Source organism: Leptosomus discolor, chromosome 12, assembly GCF_034619465.1.
Source record: "Leptosomus discolor isolate bLepDis1 chromosome 12, bLepDis1.hap2, whole genome shotgun sequence".
In the NCBI taxonomy this organism is placed as follows: domain Eukaryota; kingdom Metazoa; phylum Chordata; class Aves; order Leptosomiformes; family Leptosomidae; genus Leptosomus; species Leptosomus discolor.
Window position 1 is genome coordinate 1078774 of NC_141402.1, and position 25902 is coordinate 1104675.

Here is a 25902-nt window from a genome sequence, read left to right on the forward strand (position 1 = left end):
CTCTTGGGCGATACAGGTTTCAGAGTTTCCCCTGCGGAGAGCTGCGTCTATCAAGTGAGAGACAGCAGTCAGGTGATCTTGAGTTACGATCCAGTCCAGCCTGTTTTTCCTAAAGATGCCTGTTTGCTACAGAGATGTCAAAATTGCAAATGCTCCAGAGATTTGGAAAAAACAATAATCCGCAGAGTTCCTTATGAAATATAGATGCAGCTCTGTGCGTGACGTGGTGCAGACACGTAAGAGTGCCTGAAGCTGAGCTGCTTTGGAGTTCCTGCTGTTGCAGGCCAAGTGTAAAGAGAAAATTCAGTGGCAGAAATGGAATTGCTTCCATTTGACTCACAATGGGATGCAAACAGATGGTTGCACAGAGGGACTCTTCGTTAGTTTGGGCTAAATTGAGGTCCGTGGAAGTCTGGGATCGGGGAGGTCGCTTTCTTCAACTGGCACCGACTCAGACGTTGTCCAGTGAGCAGCAGCTTAACAAGCCACTAAACGTGAGCAGAACTGCAGCGCCGGACTTGTACGTGCTCCGAGTTTAGAGCAAACACAAAGGCAGCCAAACACTTTTAGCCAAAACCTCTCTTGCTGAAGTCAACGCCATACGTGACACGTTAAGGTGTTGCTGATGTTTTAACTTGTCACGATGCGGCCACTCAGCCGTGGGTCCGGCTGCAGGTTGGTGCACCCAGCGAGGGCGAGGGCTCCAGCTCCAGGGAACCTTCTGAGCCCGAGCTGCTCCGCCAAAAGTCCCGCAGCACGAATTTTGCCCTCAGCTTCTGAAGGAGCAGTTGCTCTGACAGCCTCCCTGTTTGCTTTGATGGGGATTTATCCTGCACTTTAGATAACGAATTGCTGCGCTTTATTCTAGGACACGGGAATTTTATCCTTTCATTATAAATAGCGACTGTCAGTACAACTCCAGGATACCTTGGCTTAGTGACGCCTTACATAGGAATGAAGAAAATGCTAAATAATTTAAAGAGATTCTATAAATACTTTCATATGGTGATGAAATCCAAGTATGACTAACCAGATGAGCCTTGTACTTAACAAAACAAATCTCTGGTGAGCCATCGCTGTAGGATACTGCAATTGCTGTGGAAAAAACCGCTTCTAGCAACGGACTATGAACAGAAAATGCGACTTGGAGGGAGAGAGCCCATCCCTCCAGTGAGCAGGTCTAAAGCTCGTAGGCCTTCCGGGTCCCAAACGACATCTTCCTTGTGGTGGACCGAGGTCACAGCCAAAGGTATCACGCTAAGCTAAAAGACCTTCTTAGCGTGTGTTTTGACAAATGACTGGCTGCCATGACCTGGTTACGCACCTCTGGTGCGAGCAGGCCAAATACTCCTCTGCCTGTCTGCGAGTTCCGGCTGCAGTTTAAGAGCTCTTTGAGAGCAGTCTCCAACTTCTGCTTCTTCAGACCGAAAGAGCATGTTTGTGCAGTGATGTTAGTCACGATGTTTTGTTCCGCGGGGGATCCAGGTAATGCAGGCTCCAGAATAAAGATGAAAAATAAGGAAAGCCAAGGAGAGGAAGATTACATTAAACAATTTTGCAAAGCTTTTTGAAAAGGTTGCTGGGAATTTGGATCAATGTTTGGATTAGGTCCTGGTTTTCTTCAGGTGCAGTTTGCCTTTTTCTCCCTTCATCCCCATCTGTTCTGTTTCTTTTGCAGTGCCAGAAGCTCCGAGAGGTTTTTAACTTGGATTACCCTCACAGCACCTTCCTGCTAAAGACTCTGACTATTGTATCTGGCCCTGACATGGTCGACCTCACTTTCCATAATTTTGTGTCCTACAAGGAGAATGTTGGCAAGGTATCGGGTCCTGAGGGCAAGGAAGCACTGGGAAACACTAAGGATTGGGGCATTAAGTGGCAGCAGGAAAGGAGAGGGGAAGACCAGGAGCTGAACCCTGTCAGTGTTACTGGCAAGGTTATAAACAAGCAGGTTTATGTTCCGGTAAGGTGTGGTACTGCCGTAGTTCTGGAAACTTCCACCCTGCACGGAGAAGGACCAGTAGCAGAAAAATCTAGTATGTTGTTTGGTCCCTCAGGTGCTTTGTGTGAGAAGACTCGGTGGAACCGTTTCAGCTGCTAGTGCACACAGGCCGTGGGAAGGTGATAACCAAGCCCAGGGCGCAGTAGTTGGGGTCTGGAGCAGGGTTGGGACAGGACTTTTAACCACGGCCTGTAGCGACGGGGCAAGGGGCAACGGTTTTAACCTGAGGAAGGGCAGGTTTAGAGTGGACACAAGGAAGAAATTTTTTTACTCTGGCAGTGGTGAGACCCTGGCCCAGGCTGCCCAGAGCAGCCGTGGCTGCCCCTCCCGGGCAGTGCTCAAAACCAGGCTGGACGGGGCTTGGAGCAACCTGCTCTGGTGGGAGGTGTCCCTGCCCAGGGCAGGGGGTTGGACTCGATCTTTAAAGGTCCCTTCCGACCACTCCGTGGTTCCTTGCCCTTTCCGTATTTGTTGCTGTGTACTTCTCGGTGCAGTTCCAAAATGCCCAACTGCCTCTGCCTTGTGTGCCTGTGTGTTCCCAGAGCTGGGCTGAGGATATTATGGCCATCGTTCGGAATCCCCTCACATACAACGCTTCCCGGTACACCTTCCTAGAGAAAATGTAAGTGATTTCTGACAAACGTTGTTCCTGAAACCTTCCTGTACTGCCCTTTGTGTCTGTACGAGAAAGAAAAGCCTTGTTAGCATCCAGGTCCCTTGGCAGCCTCCAGAACAAGTCCTGTGTCAGCTCGGGAGCCCCAGGGCACAGGGAGAGGGTCGGTAGTTGGGCCGTATGTTGCCTGACAGCTGACTGGCACAGAAGGGCTTGAGCCAGTCAGACATGCGCCGGGTATTGGGCAGACTGAAATTCGGAGCCTCAAACGTGTCTCCCACCGCAGTCACAGCCCTCACCCCAACAAAGCGCTGCCCCTTTTTTGCTTTGCTCTGTCGTACTGTTTGGTTGGCAGTGTGGTACCGCTGAGGAATGCTAAATAAATAATAGGAGATCTCATTATCTCACATCTATATCTTATGATTTAGAGGAATCTTTCTGATATCTAAGCTTTTATAATTTTCCTGTTTCTCCTTCCCAAGAAATAGGAACAGATTCTGTCTGAGGGGAAGCTGGCGGTCTGTAGGACCCTGATTTTCAGTTAACTGTTAGATTGTTTTCCCAGTCGTGTATTTTTCCTTTCTCCTTATTTAATAGGACCTCTAAGATTGTCCAAGTGCATTTTCATAATCTTGTTTCCTTCATAGCCTGGTGAAGCTGAAGATGCAGCTTAACGCAGAGGGGAAGATTCCAGTCAGGAAGTGAGTATGGCTGTTCGCTTTATCGTGTGTTCCGTCAGGCTGAAGGCAGAGCCGCTGGTAGGAGGGTGGTTGCCCAGTGGCTTCAGCTGCCCGCTCTTTCTGCACCTGAGAGGTGGAGATCATTCCCTCGGGATTCAGGCCATGAAAGGACTCCTGCTGCACCTTAGGTTCCTCCCAAGGGCGGGCCTGGGACATAATTTGGGGCTGGAAGACCTTTTGTGGCCTTCACCTACAGCAAGAAATTGCTTTAAACAGCCATGGATTTCACTTCCTGGGCTGTGGCCAAGAAATAATGAACAAAACCAAGCGACTTCGGTAAAATTCTGATCTCAGGTTGTTTTGCAAACCTGAGTTGACAGGTGGATGATTTTGTGCCGCTCAGCGTCTTCCCTGGTCAAATCATTCCATGGCTGATCCTGTGGCTCCAACATGTTGCTTCAGCTCACGATGGGTGACAAAGGGCTGCGCTGCCACGTTGAATTCCCTTTCGGGTGCATAAATTCTCTTTTGTTTGAACAGCGAGGACCTGCAGAGAGTGCATTTGCGGGTATTTGCTGGGAGGTTTGGAACCGCTCTGCCTCTAGGTTTCTGCTGTTTCAGGCTCACAAGAGGCAAGCGCTGATCACCTGCAAGAGGTGGGCTGCCCGCCCCCTGTTACGCTGCAGAACGAGTCTAGATTATGTCTGTGCTGGCTCAGTGGGCTCCTGGATGGTTGATCGTTATTCAACGATAAACACTTTTTGTTGTTTGTTTTCTAAACCACCAACCAGCAGAATTTGGTTCTGCCGGAACCCGGTGTATCCCTCCAAGGCCTTTTAAAAACCTATAGGTCTTTAATGAATAACTCACACCGGGGAAGAGTGCTCTGAATTGATCTTTGAAATGCAAGCCAGGTAGCATTACTGCAGAGAGAAAACGGCTTATTCTAGCTTGTTTCAGAAGGAAAAAATATCTGGTACAGGCTGTACCTCTCTTCAATGCCCTGGTCTGTCTGGCTTGCAGAGTGGTAAAAGTGCTTTACTGTGTAAAGCGTTAGACCATTGAATAGTCCAGGTTAAAAGCCAGATTTATAAAAATATTCAGTGTCTCCAGGTGCAGGTGTATGTAAGGCTGTCAAAACTCCCATGTCTGAATTCTTCTGAAAATTCCACTGAGCATCTGCCTGTCTCCTCAGACATTTAAATCCCTTTTGAATCCTAACAAGGGTGCTGCCATTTTTGCCTGGCAAAGGGCAGCTTGGGAGCCAGCGTGCAGTGCGGTTGCTTAAGCCTGCTGCAGCTCCCACTGAACGCCTTTCCACCTGTCAACACATTTGGCACTTTTTGTTCCCCTTTTTGGCTGTGAGCAGCTGTGATGCCAGGAGCTTCATAGAGCTGACATCTAAATTTATCCACGGAGGAAACCTCATTGCTGCTGACTGGGATATTCTGAAAGTAGGGAGAGTTCAGTTGTCGTTACTATTCCATGGCGCAGCCAAGAGGCTGCTTGAAGCTGGAGGCTTGACCGAGTGAATTCTGCCCCGCAGACCAGCGCCCAGCGTTCTAAACCGGAGCTGAGCATCGGTTTCCGCAGCAGCAGGCTTTTGTGCTTCCACCACGTAATATAGCACCTTCTTTGCCTGGTCATGAGTTTGTTCCTCAAATTCACGGAAAGCCTTTGGTTCCAGAAAATCGTGCCTCCTTTCAAAGCAGCAAATGGGCACAATGTTTGTTTGCTTTTTTTTGAATGTTGTCTTGACGACAAAGTCGTTCTTGCTAATGCCAGCTACTGCATGGGGTGGTGCCTCGTGGGGGAGCGTCCTGGGGAATTTGTGGCACAAGGCCCGCTGCCTCCGAGGGGGGCCAGGGCGGAGGGCTCTGAGAGTAAGCTGATGCAGTCCAGTGACAGGGCTCTTCTGAGTCCACAGCAGAAATGCAGAACGTCTGTATTAAGGCAGCAGTCAAAAAATCCACGGTAGGTTTATAAGGATGGGTGCCTTAGTGACTCCCTCGAAGAAACACCCCCTGTCTTCTCTGTTCATGTTTTCAGTCGCCCTGTCAGTCTCCTTTGTGTTTTGAGTGTCTTGCACTCTGGCTGTACCTCCCGGCTTTCTGACTTCACTCCTGCTACATTGTGGTGATTTTTTCTATCCATGTCTGGTCAGTATTTTTCAGATGTTTCCTGCAGACAGGAAGAGGGTGGAAGCAGCATTAAGCGCTTGTCATCTTCCGAAGGGCAAGGTAAGGGTTTTGCTAGGTAGCCAAAGGTCTTGCTAGTGTGAGAATAATCTTTTTGCCTGCCCTGACTGTGAGGCCCTTGGCTATGAAAAAATCATCAGCCCAGATGCTCTTCATCGCTGTGAAACCTTTTCCTTACCACTAGCTGCCATGCCTTGACTGCAGGGATCAATTGTTACTGTTTGTAGTGCACTAACACTTGCGACTCCATCACTTGCACTACGTGACACAAGCAGCAGCAAGTTCCCTTCCGCCTGTTTCGCTGTCACTCGTTGAAGCCACAGATGTGACGGTTCATCGTGGCGCTTCTGCCAGCCCGCAGGGTACAATCCAGGCCTCTGACAGCTCCTACCGCTGCGTCAAGCTTTAGCTTTATACCGTCACACAAGAGGCACCGAGGGACAGTTTAAATAACTGCCTGTTCTGAAACAGGGCATTGTGGTGCTTCTCCTAAACACCTTGCCAGCTCTTGCAGTCGCTTCCTTGCTTTGTCACAAACAAGTGCCGGACTGTGGGTGTAATGGAGAGGTGAAAGCCATCGTGGGTTTGTTACGCTGACATGTCTTGATTGCGTTCTCAGAACGATGCCATCAATCCAGAGGACTTCCCCGAGACCGTGTATAAAACTTTCCTCATGAATCTGTGTCCACGGCCTGAGATTGATGAGATATTTACCTCACAGTAAGTTTCTCAAGCCACAGCAGAGAACTTGATCTCTTATGCCAAAAAATAGGTAAACAGGAGGGGCGAGGGGATTTTATGCTATGTGGTTTGTTCCCAAGCCTTAGAAGGGCAGGAACCCAGGTCACAAAACAGCGCCAGCGCGCTGTCGCTCACGGCCTGATTAGAAAGGATGAGACCTCACTGTGCTGCAGGGACTCTTCACTGTCACCGTCAGGAGGGTTGATTCCAGGTCAACACTACGTCATGCTGATGTGATATGCTTTTGGCTGGCCCCAGACAAGGCCGTGTACAGCACGAGGACCATAGATCCTCACAAGTAGCCAGTGACTTTTTTTTTTTTTTTCAAATAGCTAAATCTGTGACTTCTTAAATGGATTTGGTTTCATAGGGGCACTTCGATGTGCCCCGAAATTCAAGTCCCTTTAGAATCCGAGTCAGAAGCTCAAAATACAGTTTGTGCTCCCAGTACTCAGCACAACCTCTTCACAGTATGGAATTAGTGAGGAAGAAGAAAGGCCACAGTGGGAAGCATCGTTTACAGGGAGAAATGTAGGTAAAACAGAAATGGCCCAGGCAGGCAGACACCCATTGCTAACCTGAGAAAGGACCCATCTGTCTTTTGTGAAAGGGTTTTCTGGGTAATACACGGGCCTTACCTCTGCTCCTCTGTCATTCTCTAGCCATTTAAAAGCAAAGCCCTACATGACCAAAGAGCACTTGGCAAAGTTTATCAACAAGAAGCAGCGAGACTCTCGCCTCAATGACATCCTTTTCCCGCCAGCCAAACCTGAGCAGGTGCAGAGCCTGATAGAGAAGTACGAGCCCAGCGGGATTAACATCCAGAGAGGTGAGTCTTGTTCAGCCCAAGAGGCTTGCTGTAGAGGTAGTACGAAAAGAGCAGAGGAACTCACACCTTCTGCTACCCTGACTTCCCCAGGGGAGCGATCAGCCCGATTCTCACAGGTCCCTGTGTTTGCAATGCGCTGGCAAGGAGGTGCCAGAACCACTTTGTTTCGGTACCATTAACAGCTTTGTTTTCTGTGTAGGGCAGTTGTCTCCAGAGGGGATGGTCTGGTTTCTCTGTGGCCCCGAGAACAATGTGATAGCACTGGACAAATTGGTGCTGTACCAGGACATGACCCAGCCGCTCTCACACTACTTCATCAACTCGTCCCACAACACGTATTTAACAGGTAGGGGCATTTAACAGGAGTCCGCCTCCGCTCCAGCACGTGTGCAGCACCGCTGGCGGTGGGCGGCGAACCCGGCCGTCAGGCGGGCGGATGGAGCTGCCCTGAAGGTCGGAGGGCTGAGGGCTGTAACGCGCTCTGCGGGGCCTGGCGCTTCAGCGCTGCGTCAAGAAGAAACATCACCCCGTAACCGAAGGCGTCTTGTCAGGCTGCCACGATCGCCTGATCCAGGGTGGCAGAGAGTGCTGTTGCTCCAGTTTACGCAGCAACTGGCCCCCGTGACTGGCTAATGTCGACCCTTCCTCCTTCTGCTCTCCCCCAGCTGGTCAGTTTTCTGGTATCTCCTCTCCTGAAATGTACCGCCAGACGCTGCTGGCTGGCTGCCGCTGCGTGGAGCTGGACTGCTGGAAGGGCCGGCCCCCGGATGAGGAGCCGATCATCACTCACGGGTTCACCATGACAACTGAGATCCTCTTCAAGGTACGGAAAGGGTTTTCTCCGGACACGCTTTCCCCTGCTTGGTTTTAGGCTGGTGTTTGTTTGAGGAGGCTGGCTGAGGGAACTGTCGAATGGGTGGGCTGAGGGCAAAGATGACGAGTGAATGAGTGTGCAGATGGAATGAAAGATGAACAAATACGCAACAGGCTGGAGTGTGTGGGCATTTTTGGAGTGGGAGGACCAGAACAGGGTTGTTAGCTGGGGGTGATGAATGGATGAGGGGAATGTGTGCAGCCAGCTAGAAGGATGGAGAGGTGGTGGAGTAGATGTGCCGGCATACACAGGGCTGTGGGGCAAGATGGATGTATGGACAGAGAGTTGCACGTGGTGGATTTATGGATAGGTGCACGTCAGAGAACCAAACAAGAGGGCTTTTAGGAAACAAACGGTTAAAATGAGTTTAACTGGTCTACAGCAGGTTTCTGTGGCTCACAGCCTCACATGGTGGTGCTTTGGAGGAACAGGTTTCAATTACTTTCTAATTACATGAGTGTGTGGAATGTGTTCAGTGGAGCAACTGCCCCCTAGCAGCCTGGGCAGCTGGCTTCCCTGAGGATTCAGCTCCCAGGCTTCAGTAGCACAGTCCTTGGAAATACAGGGTATTCAACCACAGAAGTTACAAACAGCTTGCAGGTTAAAAATCAATGCATCACGCTTATTTCTTCTGCACTCGTTTACACAGCAGCTGTCAACAGGCAGAGGCACTTTAGATTCTCTTTAAAGCTATTTATTCCTATTCCCTATCTTCCCCCCAGCTCCCACACTTGACTGTAACTAAAATACTGAGAGGGGGGGAACAGTCCTTAAAATCAGAGGTATTGTCGTATTTCCCAAATCCTGTAGTACCACTGCTGCTTTGGGCACAGCAGTTCGCTCAGGACAGCAGAAATAATGTCAGCTGTAGCTGCTGTAATTGCAGAGTTCTGCTAAAGCATGTGGCTGTACCTCAGGGAAATTATAACCTGTTAACCAGTGTGTGCCCAGGTTTTACATAATACGTAAATCTTTCCCTCCACACCTCTCTCCCTTTTCTACCATTGCCCGTGGCTTTTTAGTAGCTTTTTCTGTAGCTTCTCCTCTGAACCTCGCAGGGTTCTGTGACAGAAAGTCCCAAGTGGTCCACGGAGGAGCAACTGTGGCAATCTCCCTCAGATCATGGCTGAACCAGGAATTCTGGGGGAGCAGGGACTGCAATTGCAAAGGAGCAACTGACACTTCTTTACCATGTCAATTAGCAGCACCAGAAAAGAAAATAGTGGAAAGTTTATGGCAGTTTAACAGGGGCTTAGGGAAAATATGATTATTTTTTCACACATCATTAATGCTGAGAACGTTTCCATGGTATTTGCATTGGAAATGTCAGCACTGCTCGTTACTGAACATACCAGTTTTCTCTGCTGCTACACAGAAGAGTTTTATAAGCAGGTGAAATGAGAAAATTAGGTTCAGAGGTAAGTATAAATAGGGTTTGGAGCAGTTTAATCTGGTGCCGCATGTACCTTTCTCTACCAGTTCAAAGTGCATGTGGCAGTAGCTTGCCGCCGGCAAGAGGCTTCGCATTCACTTATGTATATACTGAACCACGTAACAACAATAAAAACCCATATTCTTACATCTTCAGCTTCATTTTTATGCAAGCTATTGAGTTTAGCTGCATGTTGTGTCCTCTGGAGCTGGAAATCTGGGTGGGTGTGAAAAAGATGAGACTTCTCACCTGCGTACTGGGAGAAGTTTAGTTCCTTTAAAAAGAAGCTCCGGACAGTGACCAGTTCGGAGCCCATTCAGTGGGAGGTCAGCTGCATCGCTGTTCCTGGCGAGTGCTGATCTTTTCTCTGACCATTGCCTCTCGTTTAGGATGCCATTGAGGCCATTGCCGAAAGCGCTTTTAAAACATCTCTGTACCCTGTCATCCTGTCCTTCGAGAACCACGTGGACTCGTGAGTATCTGCCGATTGGGAGAACTGTGGTCTGTGTTGGCCGGAGCAGAGAGTATCCAGGCAAGGGCTGCACTCACTGTGGAGTGCCTGAGCTGAAATGAAACATTGATCGAGATTTCTGAAGAAAAAGCTGAAAGATGAGCCGTAAGCTGCAGGCTGAGAGTGACCCCAGTTGTGCAGCCTTTTAGCTCGGGATGGCAGAGTGTGGGGAAATGGGAGTCAGCCTGGGAAGGGACTTTGAGATCTGCCTCGTGCTCTCGGTGACGGCAAGAGATGGTTTTCTGGGTAGAGTACATGGATCTCGAGATGGTTGTTCGTGCAAAGCTCTGGATTCGGGCATCTGCTCTCCTGTTCACTCGTGCTTGGTCTCTTTGTTCATTAGGCCCAAGCAGCAGGCGAAGATGGCCGAGTACTGCCGAACCATATTTGGAGATATGCTGCTGACAGAGCCGCTGGAAAAATACCCAGTAAGTGGAAGTTGGGGAAGGAGGCTAGTGGAGAGGTCTTTCTGAAAAAAACTTGGTCACTCGTGGTGCTAGGAGGTGCCACAATAGATACCAGGACAGTGAGAGAGAAGACGATGCCTCGGACAAATAAGCCTGGTTCTTAGGGGTGAGCAACATAGTAAGAGGAGGGAAGACCTCTCTGTCGCAGAGGTTTTCTTAAGCACTTGCCCGACTCTGCTCTTATTTAACACTCTGCGACGTGAGTGACTTTGGAAGCGGAGCTCTAAGTAGCCACGTTGTCCGAGGATGGCTCAGTGTACTTTTGTACGCGGCGCCGTTTCTGATCTGTCTGCCCACACTTGCTTTGGAACGAAACAGGAACGAGGGCTCAGCGGCATTTCAGGCTCTTCCTACCGATGCTTCTCCATTCCTGCTTCCAAGGTGGAAACACTCCCTTCCAGGCACGGGTGGGCAGGCCAGCGACGTGCATAGCTCTGTGCTCCGAATAGCTGAGTGGAGCTCCTGATGTGCTCGGCCCTAGTCGTCGTCTTCCCTGTAAAGCCGGTGTTTTTGTGAACACAGCGACGTTTTTGGTGATCCCCGCGCGCGATGCTGCTGCAGCCGCCTCGCGAGTGGACACTGATTCCAAATAACGGGCAGTGCCTGTGTTCTGCAGAGCGTGAGGCCGTTCCTTGGGGCGTGTGGAGGAGGGGGACGCAGGGACACCCAGCCCAAGCCTCTGTTTTCAAGCACTGAGATCCAGAAGAGCTGAAAAGAAGCAACGAGCAAATTGGCAGTTACCCGCTGTCCAGACCCGTGTCCTTGTCCAGGCAGTAGGGAGAAACGGGGGGGCGGGGGGTGGAGGAACAGTTCAGGGCATTAGCTAAATTATTAACGGGCCTGCTGCTGGCTGCACGGGGAGTGTCGGTCTAGCAGCACGGTCTGAGTCACACATCCTGGTCTTGAGTCACCTGCTCTGGCATCTTTTTTACAAATCTGCTGCAGGCAGAAGGTTTCAATGTGGCCTGAGTGCTGATCTAGGGCTGAGGCTCTGCGATCATGACAGAAGTAGGTGGAATGTGAAAGCCAGAGGGGTGTGGGTGCTTCAGGACACGTAGATGGTTTCTTAGCTGCGGTGCAGGATCGGTGGCTGGGAACAGCGTGGCCTGTGCAGGCAGAAGAACGTGAGAGGGCTGAGAGGTGCAAAATGCTGCTCTGAAACCAAAGGTGAAGTCTAAGAAAAAAATCTGCATAGATGTAGTGGGATATGCCAGCAGGTGAAGAAATGAAAGTATATAGTGGGTGAGAGATGTGTCCAGGCACCAGTAAATGGCCAGAGGAATGGTACTGGGGCGGACAGGAGAGGGGAGTGTTTGAAATCTGTCTTTGTGATGAAAACTCAGTATGTTTATCTGTTGCAGCTGAAGCCAGGAGTTCCTCTGCCAAGTCCTAAGGATCTCTTAGGGAAAATCTTGATTAAGAACAAGAAGAAGCAATCTGTATCTGGGAAGAGGCAGAACTCTTTGAAGAAAGGGAGGAATGTGGAACCAGAAATTGAGCAGCCAGCCCCTATGGATGCTGAAGATACTGGTATGTCTGAAGGGAAAATGGGACCAGTATAGCTAGATGAGCAAGTCTGGCCCACTGGAGACCTTCCAAGTCACCCAATGCTAGCTTGAGGCAAGCCAGTACTAGTCATTAATTTAGTTTTCTCAAGAAGCAGCATAAGCTTGGAAGAGAAATTAAATCTTCAGGATATTTTCAAACACTGCATTCCGACCAAAAAAGACAATCAGCTTAGGCCCTGCGCATCAGTCAGCTCTTCTGCCTGCTCCAAGGCATGGGGCTGCGTGAGCTGGTGATCCGTTGATACACACTGGCTGTGGGCTGGTGGAAGGGTGGATCATTCTTTACTGCCTGTAGCTCGCTGATAACCACAAATTCACTGTGGCCTAGTTCTTCACCCTGAGGTTCTTGAAGGTTTATGGAACCTTCAGGCCCGCTCTCCTCCCCTCTTGGGCTCAGGGAACTTATGGTAGGACCGTGCATTTTCAGTCCCTGTCATGGTAGGAGCACATGAAGTCCTGTGAAGACAAGGTGAGCGCCACGACTGAGCACCTAGAAATGGACATTTATCCCCATGAATGTGTGTGACCTTGGTGGGGAAAACAGCGTTGTGATTGTCACTCTTGGGGTGTGAGGGAAGCCTGCAGGAGGAATGGTTTGGTCCCTTGAGTGTGCTAGTCCAGAGTGTGCTAGTTCTTGTGTGGATTTGGCTAATAAAATTGTATGATTCTGCCGCTTACTGCCCCTGCGTGACTTGGTTGTGAGGTTTTGCAGAGCGCTCCGTCGCTGGCAGTCTGCAGAGCCTTGTCTCAGCCTGCTGCCCGTAAGCGCTGCTGACGTGGGCTGTGTGCGCTTAGTCTGGGCAGGTGATGTGGCTGAAGAGGAACCAGAGGAAGAGGATGAACATCTTGGAAACCTGGATGAAGAGGAAATTAAAAAGCTGCAGTCAGATGAGGTACTGTCACTGTTGTTTCTGTTCCTTTTCGAGGCCTCCAGTTTTCTCTGGGGCCTCACCATATTGAATAGAGATGAACCCAAAGCGCAAAGGGGAATGAACTGTGCTGTGATGAACCGGGGCTTTCCTTCCCCCGTACAACATGACTTACAACTGAGTAGAAACTGAGTAAGAGAAATGATGTTGCAAGCATAGAGAATATGGCAGAAGAGCTGTTATTTCCGACTCTGCCTTTGATATTCCGCGTGCCTTGGAGATAACTGCCTGCCTTCAGGGTGTTTCGAGAGGCTTAGCCTTGGTCTGATAAAAGTTGTTATTGAAACATAAAGTGCTGCTTCTGAAGGGGGAAGGGGAAGAGATCAGCATTGCCTTGAATCGGAAAAAAAAAAAAAAAAAGACACAAACATTTTCCATTTCTGTCTCCCGAGTATCACTCAGAGAGGAGAGAAACCAACGTCCCCAGTTTGTCCCAGACTCCGTGCTTTGAGAGGCTGAAGAAGTCCTGGGCTTCTTACATACTGCTGCCTCTCCATATGGCTCAGTTTCAGTTTCTTTCCCAGCTACCTGTGCCCCTGCCTACACCGCCCACAGTGCAGCTGCAGGACCAGGAAGCCAGAGAAACTGGTGTGCGCTGGCCAGGGCAGGCACCGGGGTTCTTTGCTTGTGAAGCCCAGGTGTGTGTTGATTCCCCTCTGGGAAAGGTCTCGTCATCTGTCCTGTCTTGGATTTTGTTTTCTGCTCAGGGCACGGCTGGTCTGGAAGTGACAGCGTACGAGGAAATGTCCAGCCTGGTTAATTACATACAGCCCATCAAATTTGACTCCTTTGAAGTCTCTGCCCGTAAGTCAAACTCGGTCCTCTCGGGATCCCAAGTGTTTCCAATGGACCAGGAGAGCAGCGCTTTCAGATGCTGCTGTTCTCCACCTGCCTTTGTGACTTGCTTTCCCCCATTTTCTGTTGCGCTCTCTCTCTCCCACGACACGCGGATGGTCACAAACACTTCCCTTCTGCCCTCCTCCCTGTAGTAAGGAATTGGTAAGAAGGCAGGGAGATGTCAGATACTACCTCCAGTTATACAAGTGAGGATGGAAAGAAACAGCCTAGAGGCCACTGACATCTCTGTGGGCTTGTTTTGCCGCTTCTGAGGGCAGGGTTGAGCCCAGCTTTTCTTAATGTATGTGACGGGCCTTCCTCTTCTGTGGTGGTCGGACAGAGAAACATCCGAGACACTGAAAATGCTGGCCATTTCTTTGTGCACAATAGGGTCCTCTAAACAGTCCCCTCGGTTGGGACTAGCTTTGAGTGAGCTGGTTTGATTGATGAAAGAGAGAAAAAGAAAAAAATAGGTGAGTGAAGAAGGGGAAACTTGACAAAATAAGAAACTTTGTGCAAGACTGAAAATCTGGTTTCACTTGGAACGAAAACTCCAGGCGGGAGCTATTCTCTAAATGTCACTGAAATCCAGGAAGAGATGGGCAAAATAATTGCCATTTAAGCTTTGTGAGCCCACCCTGTCTGTACTCCATGAAGTTCGTGTCCTGTAGTAGACAACCATTGTCTCCCTGGTAAACATAAATCACCTTTCATGGAGTATTATTCTTCAGTCCCTTCCCAAGGCACCAGAGAAAGGTAAATTGCCTTGACAGAAAACCGTCCCTGGTAGAAAGCGGGAGTAAGCAGGCCAAGTGGGGGCTGGGCACGCCTTTCTTCTAAATGCTTTGTCTTCTGTTTCCAGAGAAGAACCGGAGTTACGTCATCTCTTCCTTCACGGAGCTGAAGGCTTACGATCTGCTAAGCAAGTTCCCGGCGCAGTTTGTAGAGTATCCTTTGGGCAGCCTGGGTCCGGTGCAGTTGGCTGGGTGCAGTGCGAGAGCTCATCCGAAGCGGAGGGGTGTCCAGCTGGCTCCTGGTTTCAGGACCTGGTAAACTCTCCATCAGAGATGGAAAGTGTGCAGGTGCTAGAGACGTGGGGTCTTCCAGGGTGGCCTGGGGGCTGTTCGGAGAGATTCTCGACAGGGCGCATCCTGCTGTAGCGAGCGCCAAGGCTGCCAGATGCCCGGCCGTAAGCGGAAGGGGTATGGGAAGGGAGCTGCTTGCTGCCAGGGCCTCCCTCCCTTCTTGTCTGGAAGGCTCTGAGCGTTGGGTAGCAGAGCTTAAACGATCTTTGTAATCCGAATGCGTGAGCCAGCGCCAGGTACCCACGGAGTGCTCCAGACTTGTTTCCCATAGAGCAACCGTAGATACAACAAGCGCCAGATGAGCCGGATTTACCCCAAAGGCACCCGGATGGACTCCTCTAATTACCTGCCCCAGATGTTCTGGAACGTCGGCTGTCAGATGGTGGCACTCAACTTCCAGACCATGGGTGAGTGTCACATTGTCCTCCAGCTTCGGAGCGTGCTCCTGTTCACTATCTCTTCCTTCGCTGTTCCCTGCCGCTGCTGGTCCCCTGACCGCGTCTGCGCTGCGGCCGCCTTCCAAGGGGTGCTGGGCGCTGACTCCGGCTCCCACAGACCAAAAGCACTTCTCTAGGCCCAGCACAAGTGTCCGGGGTGCCAGTCCCACGCGCTCGTGCGTACACAATACGTGGAGTTGCTGTTACCCAGCGTCTGGGCGCAGTCTCTGGCTGTCCTGTAATGGGATGTCAGACGAAATGATGTGCACAAATGCATCAGAAGCTCCCACTGCCACTGAGCTGCTTCCTCTTTTGCAAGGCAGCAGGCAGAGCTCCATCTGGCTACAGGCCTGGCCTGTCTGTGCTATTATTTCCAGTATTTTGACCTTGATGGGGAAGAAGGGCCTTTCCTTCCTGCACAACCAGCATGAGAAGGAAAGAAACGCCTCCAGAGAAAGCTGTTCTCTGTCCCTCTCCCTTCCTCAGGGGAGTGTCTTTGTATAGAGTGCAGGAGACTAGTGGGAGGATCAGCAAGAGATAAAAAGAAGCAACTTTAAAAGGGAGTGAGAGGTTGGTTTTGAAGAGGGTGTCGTGTTGAAGACAGGTGGAGAAACCTCAAGAGAAGTGGCAGAGGAGAAGATGGACTGAGAGGAGGCCCAAAATGACAGGGGGAAGGAGTAGAGGGGTTCAGACAACTATTTACTTCACACCTGAAAATAGTGGGTACTTCTTAAAGTGGGTTTTAATTTAGTTCTACCCATGACTTATGGTGCAGTCGTAAGCAAACCGCTTACCTTTCCTACAACAGCTGCTGGAATATTTTTCCTTGTAGGGTGCTGAGAGACTTAATGAGTTTTTGAAATGGCTTTGTGAGCCCTTGGCTAGCAGGGGCTGTCACAGTACAGCGTCTTTCAGCTCACTCGTAGCACGCAAGCCACCCGATGAGGTCCCCCCTGAAATTTTTCTCATGGTGTTCCTCTGTATCTCAAGATGTCCCCATGCAGCAGAACATGGCTCTGTTTGAGTTCAACGGCCAGTGTGGCTACCTGCTCAAGCATGAATTCATGCGGCGTCCAGACAAGCAGTTTGACCCCTTCTCTGTGGACCGCCTTGACGTGGTGGTGGCAAGTACCCTGTCCGTCACGGCAAGTACCGACCGTGGCGCTGTCAGCCCCTTCCTGGCACCGCGGGTAGAGCTGGCATCTACGTCCCCGCTGTTCCTTACCCAGTAGAGTTCTTGGTGGCAAATGAACCTGGAGAGTCCTGTGGGAGAGTGTTACCGTGGCAACTCCCAGTCTTTTCACTATGTTAAATTAATCATAATCGCATGAAAATGGAAAATTAGCATCTGCCACACAGAAGCAGCCAAGGCTGTGATGATGGGGAGGGAGGAGGCTGGAGGAAGTCGCTGCAGCAAGAAACATGGGTGGAGGTAAAAGAAAAGCCTGTTGTGGCTTGGAAGCTGCAGCAGAGAAGACGTTCTGGGGTGGGAGAGCGACGGTGGGGTGAAGGTATGGGTGGGTGCTTCGGTTTGATTGTTTCCAGCAGTTGCTAATTGTTCCTGCTTGTCCGTAGATACTCTCTGGGCAGTTCCTCTCGGACCGCAGCGTGAAGACGTATGTGGAAGTGGAGCTGTTTGGGTTGCCGAGGGACACGAAGCGCAAATACAGAACCAAACTGACCTCCACTGCCAATTCTATTAACCCTGTGTGGAAAGAGGAGGCTTTTGTTTTTGAAAAGGTAATAACATTTGATAGTCCTTTAGACAGAGAATCCTTAAAGCTCCTGTTGGCCACAAGCACTGCCTCTTGAGGGGTCAGTGACAACAGAAGGGACCCCTGGAGGCCTCAGTCATGGCTTTAGACAACGAGGCGTTACGTGTTGTGCTCTCAGCCACTATCCAAACAACAGCATCCGAACCAGCTCTGCGTCAATATTTCTCAGAACAGGCAGGGGGTAGCTGGGAACACTTCTGGAAATAACAGGCATCAAAAGTCTCCGGTTGTGATGCACTTCAGACCGAACTGACTGATCAGCTTTGAAAACTTCAAGCACCAGGAAGCAGAAAGGAACTGAGCGTCTGTGGTTAAACTGTAAATGAGAAAGAAACTGGAGAAGTAATGGGACCAGTGGGAGGTTTTCAGTTGTGCCAGAACACAGAAAGCTGCCCTGTTTGTCCACGAGAACTCAGTGGTCGCTAATCCAGCTGCAGGGTACGGGGAGGTTAAGTCAGAGGCGACAGTGATGTTTGGCCTTTCTGCAGTAGGTTACACAGGCAAAACAAGTGTTGCACAATTCACCTCTGTCAAGCACACTGTGAAATGGCAGGTATTTTCAGCCTACTTGGGATGTGGTAGATAAATACTATCCTCATTTCAGGCTTTGGTTCTGGCAGAATAATCTTTAGTTCATTTTACGGCAGAAGAAGGAGGGGGAGGAGGGAGGCAAGAGCCCTTATGACAGAGGCACCAGGCTGGCTAAATTGTCCTTCCAAGCTCATTCCCTTCTCATTCCCTTCATGGAAGCTGTGGTTCAGAGGGTGCGTTGCCCCGTTTTTTCTTTAGGTAAACTGCCCTCCTGTGATCCGGCGCAGTCTCTGCTCTGCGGAGCCGGTGTTCTGTGGAGTTTCTGTGAATTCAGTTACATCTGTGATAAACTGTGGCCTTAAATTACAAGAAGCAGAAATAGGCAGTGGCTTCCTTGGAGAGCTGGCACTGTTGTGTTGGCAGGAGGAGAGAGTAAAGCTCTACTCAGTGAAGCGAGTACGCTGTTAGGAGTTAGAGGTGGGGACGTTGGTGCCTTACTCTGTTTTTTCCTTAGATCATGATGCCCGAGTTGGCGTCTCTCAAAATTGTGGCCTGGGAGGAAGGAGGGAAGTTCATTGGTCATCGTGTCATTCCCGTTATTGCAGTGCACTCAGGTAAATTTTGTGGAAATTCCTTCCGCTTCTGTGCCCTTGAGACCTGTCCGTTGGAGGCTGTAAAGAAGATACGAACATCTGCGTATTTTGCTAATTAATCCCCATTCCCGTAGGCAGTGGGGCCTTCAGATCCATCCTGTCATAGCCTCGGCTTAATTCCATAATAGGTTCACCGTGCCCTCCTGTAGAGACTCTGTTTTGCTGTGGAGCACAGAGACAAGAAGGGACAGAGATTCTGCCAGCTGACCCCTTCTGCTTTCCGTCCTCAGGCTATCACCACGTTTGTCTCCGCAGCGAGAGTAACATGCCGCTCACCATGCCCTCCCTGTTCGTGTACCTGGAGATAAAGGACTACGTGCCCGACGCCTGGGCAGGTAGTTCGCGTTAGTAACGCGCGTGGGGGGTGCTCTGGCTTTGTCCAGGCTCTGATCCAGAAGCCTTTTTCCAGCCTGGAGGGTGCTTTCCTGCTGCACCCTTCGTTCCTGGTCAGGGTGGGACTTGAGTGAGTGCCAGCGTTCCGTTGCCTTCAGCAGAAGAGAGCGGGTGCGTGCGCTGTAACCGGGACTGGTTCCCAGTACGGCCGAGGCGCACACCCGACTGCGGGATGCGGATGTCACTGTCTCTGGCTCGGGGTGGGTCGGTCTTTTTACTACTTTTGTTCAGAGGCAGGAGGGGTTTCCTGGAGGGAAGAGTGATCACTACCAGAGGCGGAGGAGAACAGGCTTTTAGGGAGCCCAGGAGCACTGTTCTTCCCTGTTTGAAGAGAGGGAGGTTCCTGCTGGTGCAGAGATACAGTGACCTTCCTTTGAAAAGGGGACGGTCAAGCAGCGAGGGGTGAATGAGGAGAGAAGCCCCACTGGAGGTATCAACAGCCAAAGTTCTTGACAGTCATGAGCAACCAACAGCACCAACCACAGGAGTTCTTGCGAATACTTCTCATGTTTACTCTCCCTTCCCATGTGTTCATACAAATGAACCTTATTCATGGGAGAAATCCCGTGAACTTGGTGGTTTTAACACCTATTCCTAAAAAAGACCAGTTTTATACAGCGCTGGACTGGAATTAGAGCAGGGGGCTGTGCAGGTTAGGAGAGTCCTAACCTGGCTTTGCATTTTGGGAGCACTACGCTCCTTTTGGCTTCACAGAGCTGCCCTAAACATCAGTTGTGAGACACCCCCTCAGAACAGGGCTGAGGTGAAGACAGTCCCCGCCCTTTGTGCTGGCAGGGAGAAGCTTGTCACAAGTAGAGAATCTAATGCAGCCCTTCTCCACGGTCTCCTGTCCTCGGCCAGAAGGGAAACCAGAAGGCAAGGGCAATCAGAGCACGATGAGTTATTTGATAATCCAAGCAAAGACCTCCCCTTTCTTTCCAGATCTGACTATTGCTCTCTCCAACCCCATCAAGTTCTTCAGCCTGCAAGACAAGAGATCGGTGAAGCTGAAAGACGGCTCGGTGGAGGTACGTTTTTCCCAAGTTCTGTCATTATCTCTAAACATGTTGCATGGATTCAGCCTGAAATAATGGAGCTTTGATTTACTTCTGATCTTTGTTTTAGAGGCTGGACACACAGAGGAACTTCTTACCTGCTGAAACTAACGGGATACCAGGCTCCACTGGGAAATTCAGTCTTCCTCTTTCCAACGGGCCTGCAGGTAAAGCTGTGGCTGTGGGCTGGGCTAGAAGGGGGAGCCTGTACACTCAAAAGGCTGGAAAGAGACAGTGCTGGAGGGCGAAGATCCTTGGTAACGGGGTCAGAACCTCTCGGGCCAAGTCACCACCTTCAATGCTGGTGCTTGTCATTACCGACAAAAGCTGTAGTTACCCCCTGACTCGGGCTGTGCACAGAGCTTTTACGCCACCGCAGAAAAGTAACCTCGGGGATGTACTGAGGATACCAGGAAACGAGCCGAAGGTCCAACGGGCACGAACATTGTCTTTCCCCTCCAAGGCAGGGCTAACGTTTTGGGGTAGTACTGCCGTTCCCTGAGCGATCTGGCGCATACGCTGAGGACTCGGACTGAGGACCTCCGTTTTCCAGGTTCAGCACAGAGGTCCCTGGGAGAGCACTGCAGTAAGCGGGAACCACTGTCCAGGGAAGAAGCGGCCTGTGGCCGAGATGTAGCCTTTCATCTTAATTGTGAAAGTGGAGGTTGGACGTTGATTTTGAGCAAAGACATGATAATTCCCTATATTTCTCAGACAAAGGTTTTAACATCTGGCTTGGTTTTAGCCCATAATACCTCACCTCTTTGTTGTTCTCCTTCTGTAGATTACTGTTGATTTCTGACATTTCAAGTATGTTTAGGTCTCCCCAAAACTGCATCTTCTGAAATTGCACTTTTACCAGTGTCCAGTTGTGTAATACTTGGGAATTTTACTGATTAGTAATTTTATTCATCAGCTGAACACCAAGTCCTTCGTAAGATCCATTACCAGTTCAGAGTGAACAGATCCCACATCGGGCATTCCGCAAGAGTGGAATGGAGCAGCACAGCCCTGTGTTTTGACTGCCAGATTAAATGGGGACCCATTAACATAACAAGGGCAAAACCTCTGACCAGTCAGATGAGTTGAAAAAAAGTTACGGATTTGCTTTAACAGAAATCACACGGTCAGCATTTATTGCTGGGTTTATCGAAGCTCTAGCAGAGAAAGATCTCCCTAACAGCGAGTGTGTTCCTTTCCTACTGGCACCTTCTTGGCCTTATGAGATAGCCAGCAAGCCTTGAAGCTGTAGTACTGGTGAAGGTGCCCGAAGGAGTGTTCCTCAAACCTGCTTCTACTGCAAACTAATTGATAGTTTTGGGTTAGGTAAGAGCATGTCCCCTGCTGTACACTTATTTTACCTCATTCTCTGCTCTTGTGTTTTACACTAATCAGTATTTCTTCCATATTAACTGTATCAATGTCATCAGTGTCCTTTTGAATATGTTGGTATCAAAACAATCAGTTTTCTCAAATTTCAGACCAGAACATCCTTCTCGCCTAACCAAAACAAGTTTTCATGTGCCAGGTCATCACTAGCAAGGTTCAGCTAACACGAAGCAAGTGCCCCTTTTCTCTGGCAAGGCAGAGCATCCCGTTCTCTTTCTGATTACCCAAGCACTTAAGCATCTCAGCAGCTTAATTAATTCCTTGTGTTCACACCAACATCCTTCACATGGCCCATGTTCTTGACGAGCTCTCCACTGTCCCTTTTCAACCCGAAGATCCAAGACAGAACATGAACAGGAACCTCTTTGTGATTTCAGGAGCGGCGGCGTTCGCCAAGGACGAGAATGTGACGGAAGTGACGCAGGTTGCAGGTAACTCCTCTCGTGCTGTTCGCGTGGCCTGAGGCCCTGTCAGTCGTCTTAGGTTCCCTCTCCACCCAGTTTCTGACTGGGATGGAGATGAAGCCTGTTCTGCACATTAAAAAAGCCCTGACCCAACCCTACAGACAAACCACACGAATCTTTGGGCTCGAGGCCTGGCTTCCCTGCCTGTGGCACCGTTTGCCCGTTTTGGCAGCTGCCGCGGAGCGTGGTGAGCTCGCAGGCTGGGACTGAGCTCACGGCAGGTCTCGAGGAGAAGAGAGGCTTGGAGCTGCCACGGGCTGTGCCTTCCACGAGCTGGGCCGCTGTCACCTGCACGGGTGGCTCGGGAGAGCTTTGGGCTGAGGCCCCTGGCTGCAGCGGGTCAGCTGTGTGGCCAGGGAGGGGGCTGGAGCTGTCACACGGGGTCTGCTCTGGCCGGAGGGATGGTTCCTCTCCCCTCGCCAAAGCAGAGGTGACGCGGCCGCAGGGAGCCTTCGGCCCACGGGCACCCTCTGCGGTAACGTGTCACTCACCTGCTTTTCTGTGCCCTCACGCAGCGCGATACAAACCAGTACAAACCACTAGGAACCAGTCTGCCTAATTATGTCACAAAACCGAACTGAAGGCACAAGAGTAAACCTGTTGCCCTCGAGAGATGTTGCTGAGTAACTGTTATGTCCATGAAATTCTGGTTTTAAAAGTTATTCCTAAAGAAAAGCATTCCCCAGGACGGAGCTGTGGTTGCTTTAAATATGGGCTCTGGTTTGAGAGTCTGGACTTGCTGACTGGGAGACGCTTCGGTTTCCTCAGAGCGAGCCCTTTAGGAGTTGGCCCCGCACAGCACAGCATTGTGTGGCGGGCACACCCACAGGTTCTGTGAATTTTTACACATTCCAAGACAAAAAAAAAAAAAGTTACTTCCCCTAAGAAGGTACCTCCCTGTGGCCTTTCTGCCACAGATAACCACATCTGCCTGACTTGCTGCTGCCAGATAACAAGTTCTCCAGCATTTCACAGGCATCCTTCCCCTCTCACTTTCATCTGCTTTAAAAGCTCCTCCATTTATTCCTCACAGCTGAAGAAATGCCAGGCGTTAAAACCAGAACAGTTGAAAGCTCTTGTCATTGTAACTCAGTTTTGCCAAAAGATCAGTAATGAAATAACAAAGCTCTTCCCTTATAATGACGGCTGCCAACTAGCTTAACAGTCGTGCTGTCCTGGGGGACCCAGAATTGTGGAAAAGGGCGCAAGGCACAAGACGGACAGACTGGCACGTCACCACTGGTGTGTGTTCCTCTGGCCAGAATACCAAAAGGCAGCAATTCTGGCCATGCCCATGCCACGCGTCCCCCAGGCGGTGAACTGAGCCGCGTGTAACGCTGAAAAGAGGGAGGAAAAGTGAGTGAAGGCAGTGCTGGACAAACCTGTCGGACCCCAGAAGGCATTGCAGCCCTGAGAAATGCTGTGGGAGAGAAAAGAGCCTTTCTTTCTTTCTTTCCGTCGTGTTTAGAGCCTCAGACAGCCAGCCTGGCGGAACTGCAGCAGATGAAGCTCTTCCTGAAGCTGCTGAAGAAGCAGGACAAGGAACTGAGGGAGCTGGAGCGGAAAGGGAGTAAACGGAGGGAGGAGCTGCTGCAGAAATACTCTGTACTCTTTTGGGAGTCTGTCTGCTACGTAGGCAAGAAAAGGATGATACACGCTAGGAAAACCCAGAAGAAGAGGTAAATCCAGCACAGGGTCTCGGGCAGGGCCTGGCCTGTGGGTCACCTCCCCAAACCAAAGCAGAGGGATCCCCGAGAGAGAAACATGGGCTCCCCTTCTCTGAAGGAAGCGTGGAGTGGTGCGGGCATCCACAGCTCCCTGGGTTTGCGGTGTCGGACCTTCCACTGAGGGGTGGGCGGGAAGGAGAGGATTGTCTCGGCATCTCTAGTTGCAGCAGAGCTGCTGCATCTGTTCTGCAGGAGTCTGACAGCAGGTGACGTCGGTACGTGTGCAGATCCTGTGGAAGTGGCAGAAAGCGTTGATAGCCGCGTTGTGGAACTGAGAGAGAGGCTGGAGACGGACCTCATCCACCTGGGGGAGGAACACCACGATGGGATTCGAAGAAAGAAAGAGCAGCACGCCACGGAGGTAAGGACCGCAAGTGTCGGCAGAAAACGTAACCTAGGAGAGCCCCTGCAGGGACAGCCTGAAAACCCAAGTTCTGGACTGAACTGTGAGCTTGGAAATGCGGCCACGAGGCAGAAAGCGCCCCTCAGAGCAGTTGTCAGGTCCATGCAACGTAATCGAGCATGCAGGCAGTGATGCTGGTTTGTTAGAAGCTATAAAACCCCAGCAGGAGCATTGTCATAGGCCTGCACTTTGGAAAAAAAAAACCTGCCCTGGAGCACATGAGGCTCCATCTGCTTTAACTCCTTCCGAGAGCCTTGCTGGGGGTTAACGTGGCGTTTGTGGCTTCGCGCGCTGCCAGGTGCCGGCTCTGCCGAGGCCGCACCGCGCCTCTCCCGGCGTGAGGCTCTGCCGGCTGAGCCAGGGTGACCCACAGGGATGCTGGAGCCCCGCAGCGTCACCAGTGGCGGCCGTCGGAGCGCCACAGACGTGCCGTGGGGGCAGCCACGGTCACTGCTGTCGCTCAGCCAGGACAGGCGGCGCGTGGGAACGGAACAGCCCCACTTGGTGCTTTGCCGTTGCCACTGTGCTGAGGAAAGGACGGCCTGGCGAGGGACAGTGCTGCCAGGAGCCCCCCTCAGCCCTGCCAGCAGGGCTGAGCTCCTTCCTCTTGGAATCTGGAAAGCGTTTTGCTGTTTGACTTGGTAAGGTGCCGCCAGTGAGTCCTGCAAGCGCATCCTGTCTCCCCCACCCTCAGACCCCCCAACCCTCAGACCCCCCCACCTTAAGCAAACCCCGGCAAGAGGCACCGTAAGGCCTGGAGCCGAAGCGCAGATGATAAACGGGGCGTACGGCGGCTGTTCAGTGAAAGGGGGATGGTTCCAGGACTTGGAGGCCTTTTCCTACTGTTATTTTCCAAAGGAGTTTGCATCACGTGTCTTAAATCTTAGGTTCCCTGGTGCACTTTGGCTTGACAAACACCTTGCAAGCTGTCCACGAGACTGGCTGGTCTAGCCCGTACCAGCCCTGAGGGGGGAAAAAAACCCCAAACTGCCTTTTGAGAGCGCGCTTACCTGGAAATCATGCGTATGACCAGAGAGAAGCCAAAGGAATAAAACATCCTTGTCTCACAGCTCTGTCAAAGACTACAAAAAGTAGCGGGCAGGGCTCCAGAAAGGAAATAAACCCCTTGAGTTCTGGCTGCCCAGCACGCAGCCCAGCAGGCAGGGTTTTCCCTTCCAGGCTGTCTCCCGGCAGGCAGCCGTGCAGGCAGGTCCCACTGCCCTGCCACTCCTCTGCCAGGAGTTCCCACAGAACTTGGTTTCCACCAGGCACAAGGCCCGTCCCCTTGCCACCCCCCGGTGTTGGAAGGTAAGCTCCCCGGCTCTTTCCCCCCCACCCACAAGGGCGGTGAATCTGGTGCTGCCTCCTGCACAGAGAGCTGGGAAACGGTCCCTAAAGGTCACCTGGAGGCGCGGGACGGCTCAGAGCAGCCCTTGGAGCCTTGGTGGAGTCAGGCCGCTGGGACGGGGGCGTGGGTTTGCACGAAGCCTCACGGATTAGCTGGGCCCTGGAATTCAGGGCAGGGAGGGAGAAAGCTGAAGCCGGTGGTCGTTAGATGCGGGCGGAGTGCTGGGCCTCGTCGGGGTTCGCTGGGTTTTGATCTGGTTTTCCTCCCTTGAGCAGCAAGTTGCCAAGATAACGGAGCTGGCCAGAGAGAAGCAGACAGCCGAGCTGAAGGCGCTGAAGGAGTCGTCGGAAAGGTGAGCTGAGTCTCTGAGTGACGGAGCAGTCGCGCGTAGCTCTTACCGGGGGCGGCGTGTTCTGGTGGATCTCGAAGCGTTGTGCTCCAGGCAGCGAGTAACGGCGGGGGAAGAGCAGCATTTCGCTTGCTTTGGCGGGCAGCCGAAGCCCCGCCTGTGGCCGGGGTCCCGCAGTGAGGCTGGGAAGCAGCTCGTGTCTTGTGACCTCCAGATCAGGGCACCAGCGTTCAAGCTGCCGTGAGCAGCCTTGACTGACTCAGAAGATGGGAAGTAAGAGTGCTGGTCGCTGGGTGTCGTCTCTCTGCTGGAGTCAGTCCATCTCGTATCATCCCTTGCAGGGACTGACGCCCTCCGTCTTCTGAGTGAATGGAGCATCTTGGCTCCAGTCCTCAAATGAATGGGACGGATCAATTCACCGGTTTCTAGCCAGGCGTCTGTCCGTTTGTTCCTGCAGTAACGCTGTCCTGCAGCTAAAATCCTCGCTCATTCCTCCTTCCCGTTAAATCCTCTCTCAGCCTCTCGTTGCCAAGTCGGGCAAAACTTCCTCTTTTCGTGTCCTGCAGCAAGGCACGTTCTCTGTTTCTCTCAGCTGTTCGCACACCCAGACAG

General features: G+C 51.3%; 1 protein-coding gene across 2 annotated transcripts in view; it reads left to right on the plus strand.

The window, feature by feature from the left end:
* The window catches only part of PLCB2 (phospholipase C beta 2), a 45150-nt gene that overhangs the window by 13939 nt on the left and 5309 nt on the right, over positions 1-25902 (plus strand). For both annotated transcript variants that reach the window (XM_086472456.1, XM_086472457.1), the window contains exons 4-28: positions 1679-1819; positions 2545-2624; positions 3263-3316; positions 5460-5535; positions 6113-6213; positions 6897-7063; positions 7263-7409; positions 7729-7886; positions 9759-9841; positions 10224-10308; positions 11709-11877; positions 12711-12808; positions 13552-13648; positions 14544-14628; positions 15049-15173; positions 16194-16348; positions 16779-16943; positions 18024-18123; positions 18393-18497; positions 19498-19583; positions 19681-19777; positions 21377-21430; positions 22932-23142; positions 23383-23551; positions 25217-25293. In XM_086472456.1, coding sequence (XP_086328582.1) covers positions 1679-1819; positions 2545-2624; positions 3263-3316; positions 5460-5535; positions 6113-6213; positions 6897-7063; positions 7263-7409; positions 7729-7886; positions 9759-9841; positions 10224-10308; positions 11709-11877; positions 12711-12808; positions 13552-13648; positions 14544-14628; positions 15049-15173; positions 16194-16348; positions 16779-16943; positions 18024-18123; positions 18393-18497; positions 19498-19583; positions 19681-19777; positions 21377-21430; positions 22932-23142; positions 23383-23551; positions 25217-25293 — 2885 coding nt within the window. The remainder of the gene's footprint in view (positions 1-1678; positions 1820-2544; positions 2625-3262; positions 3317-5459; positions 5536-6112; positions 6214-6896; positions 7064-7262; positions 7410-7728; positions 7887-9758; positions 9842-10223; positions 10309-11708; positions 11878-12710; positions 12809-13551; positions 13649-14543; positions 14629-15048; positions 15174-16193; positions 16349-16778; positions 16944-18023; positions 18124-18392; positions 18498-19497; positions 19584-19680; positions 19778-21376; positions 21431-22931; positions 23143-23382; positions 23552-25216; positions 25294-25902) is intronic.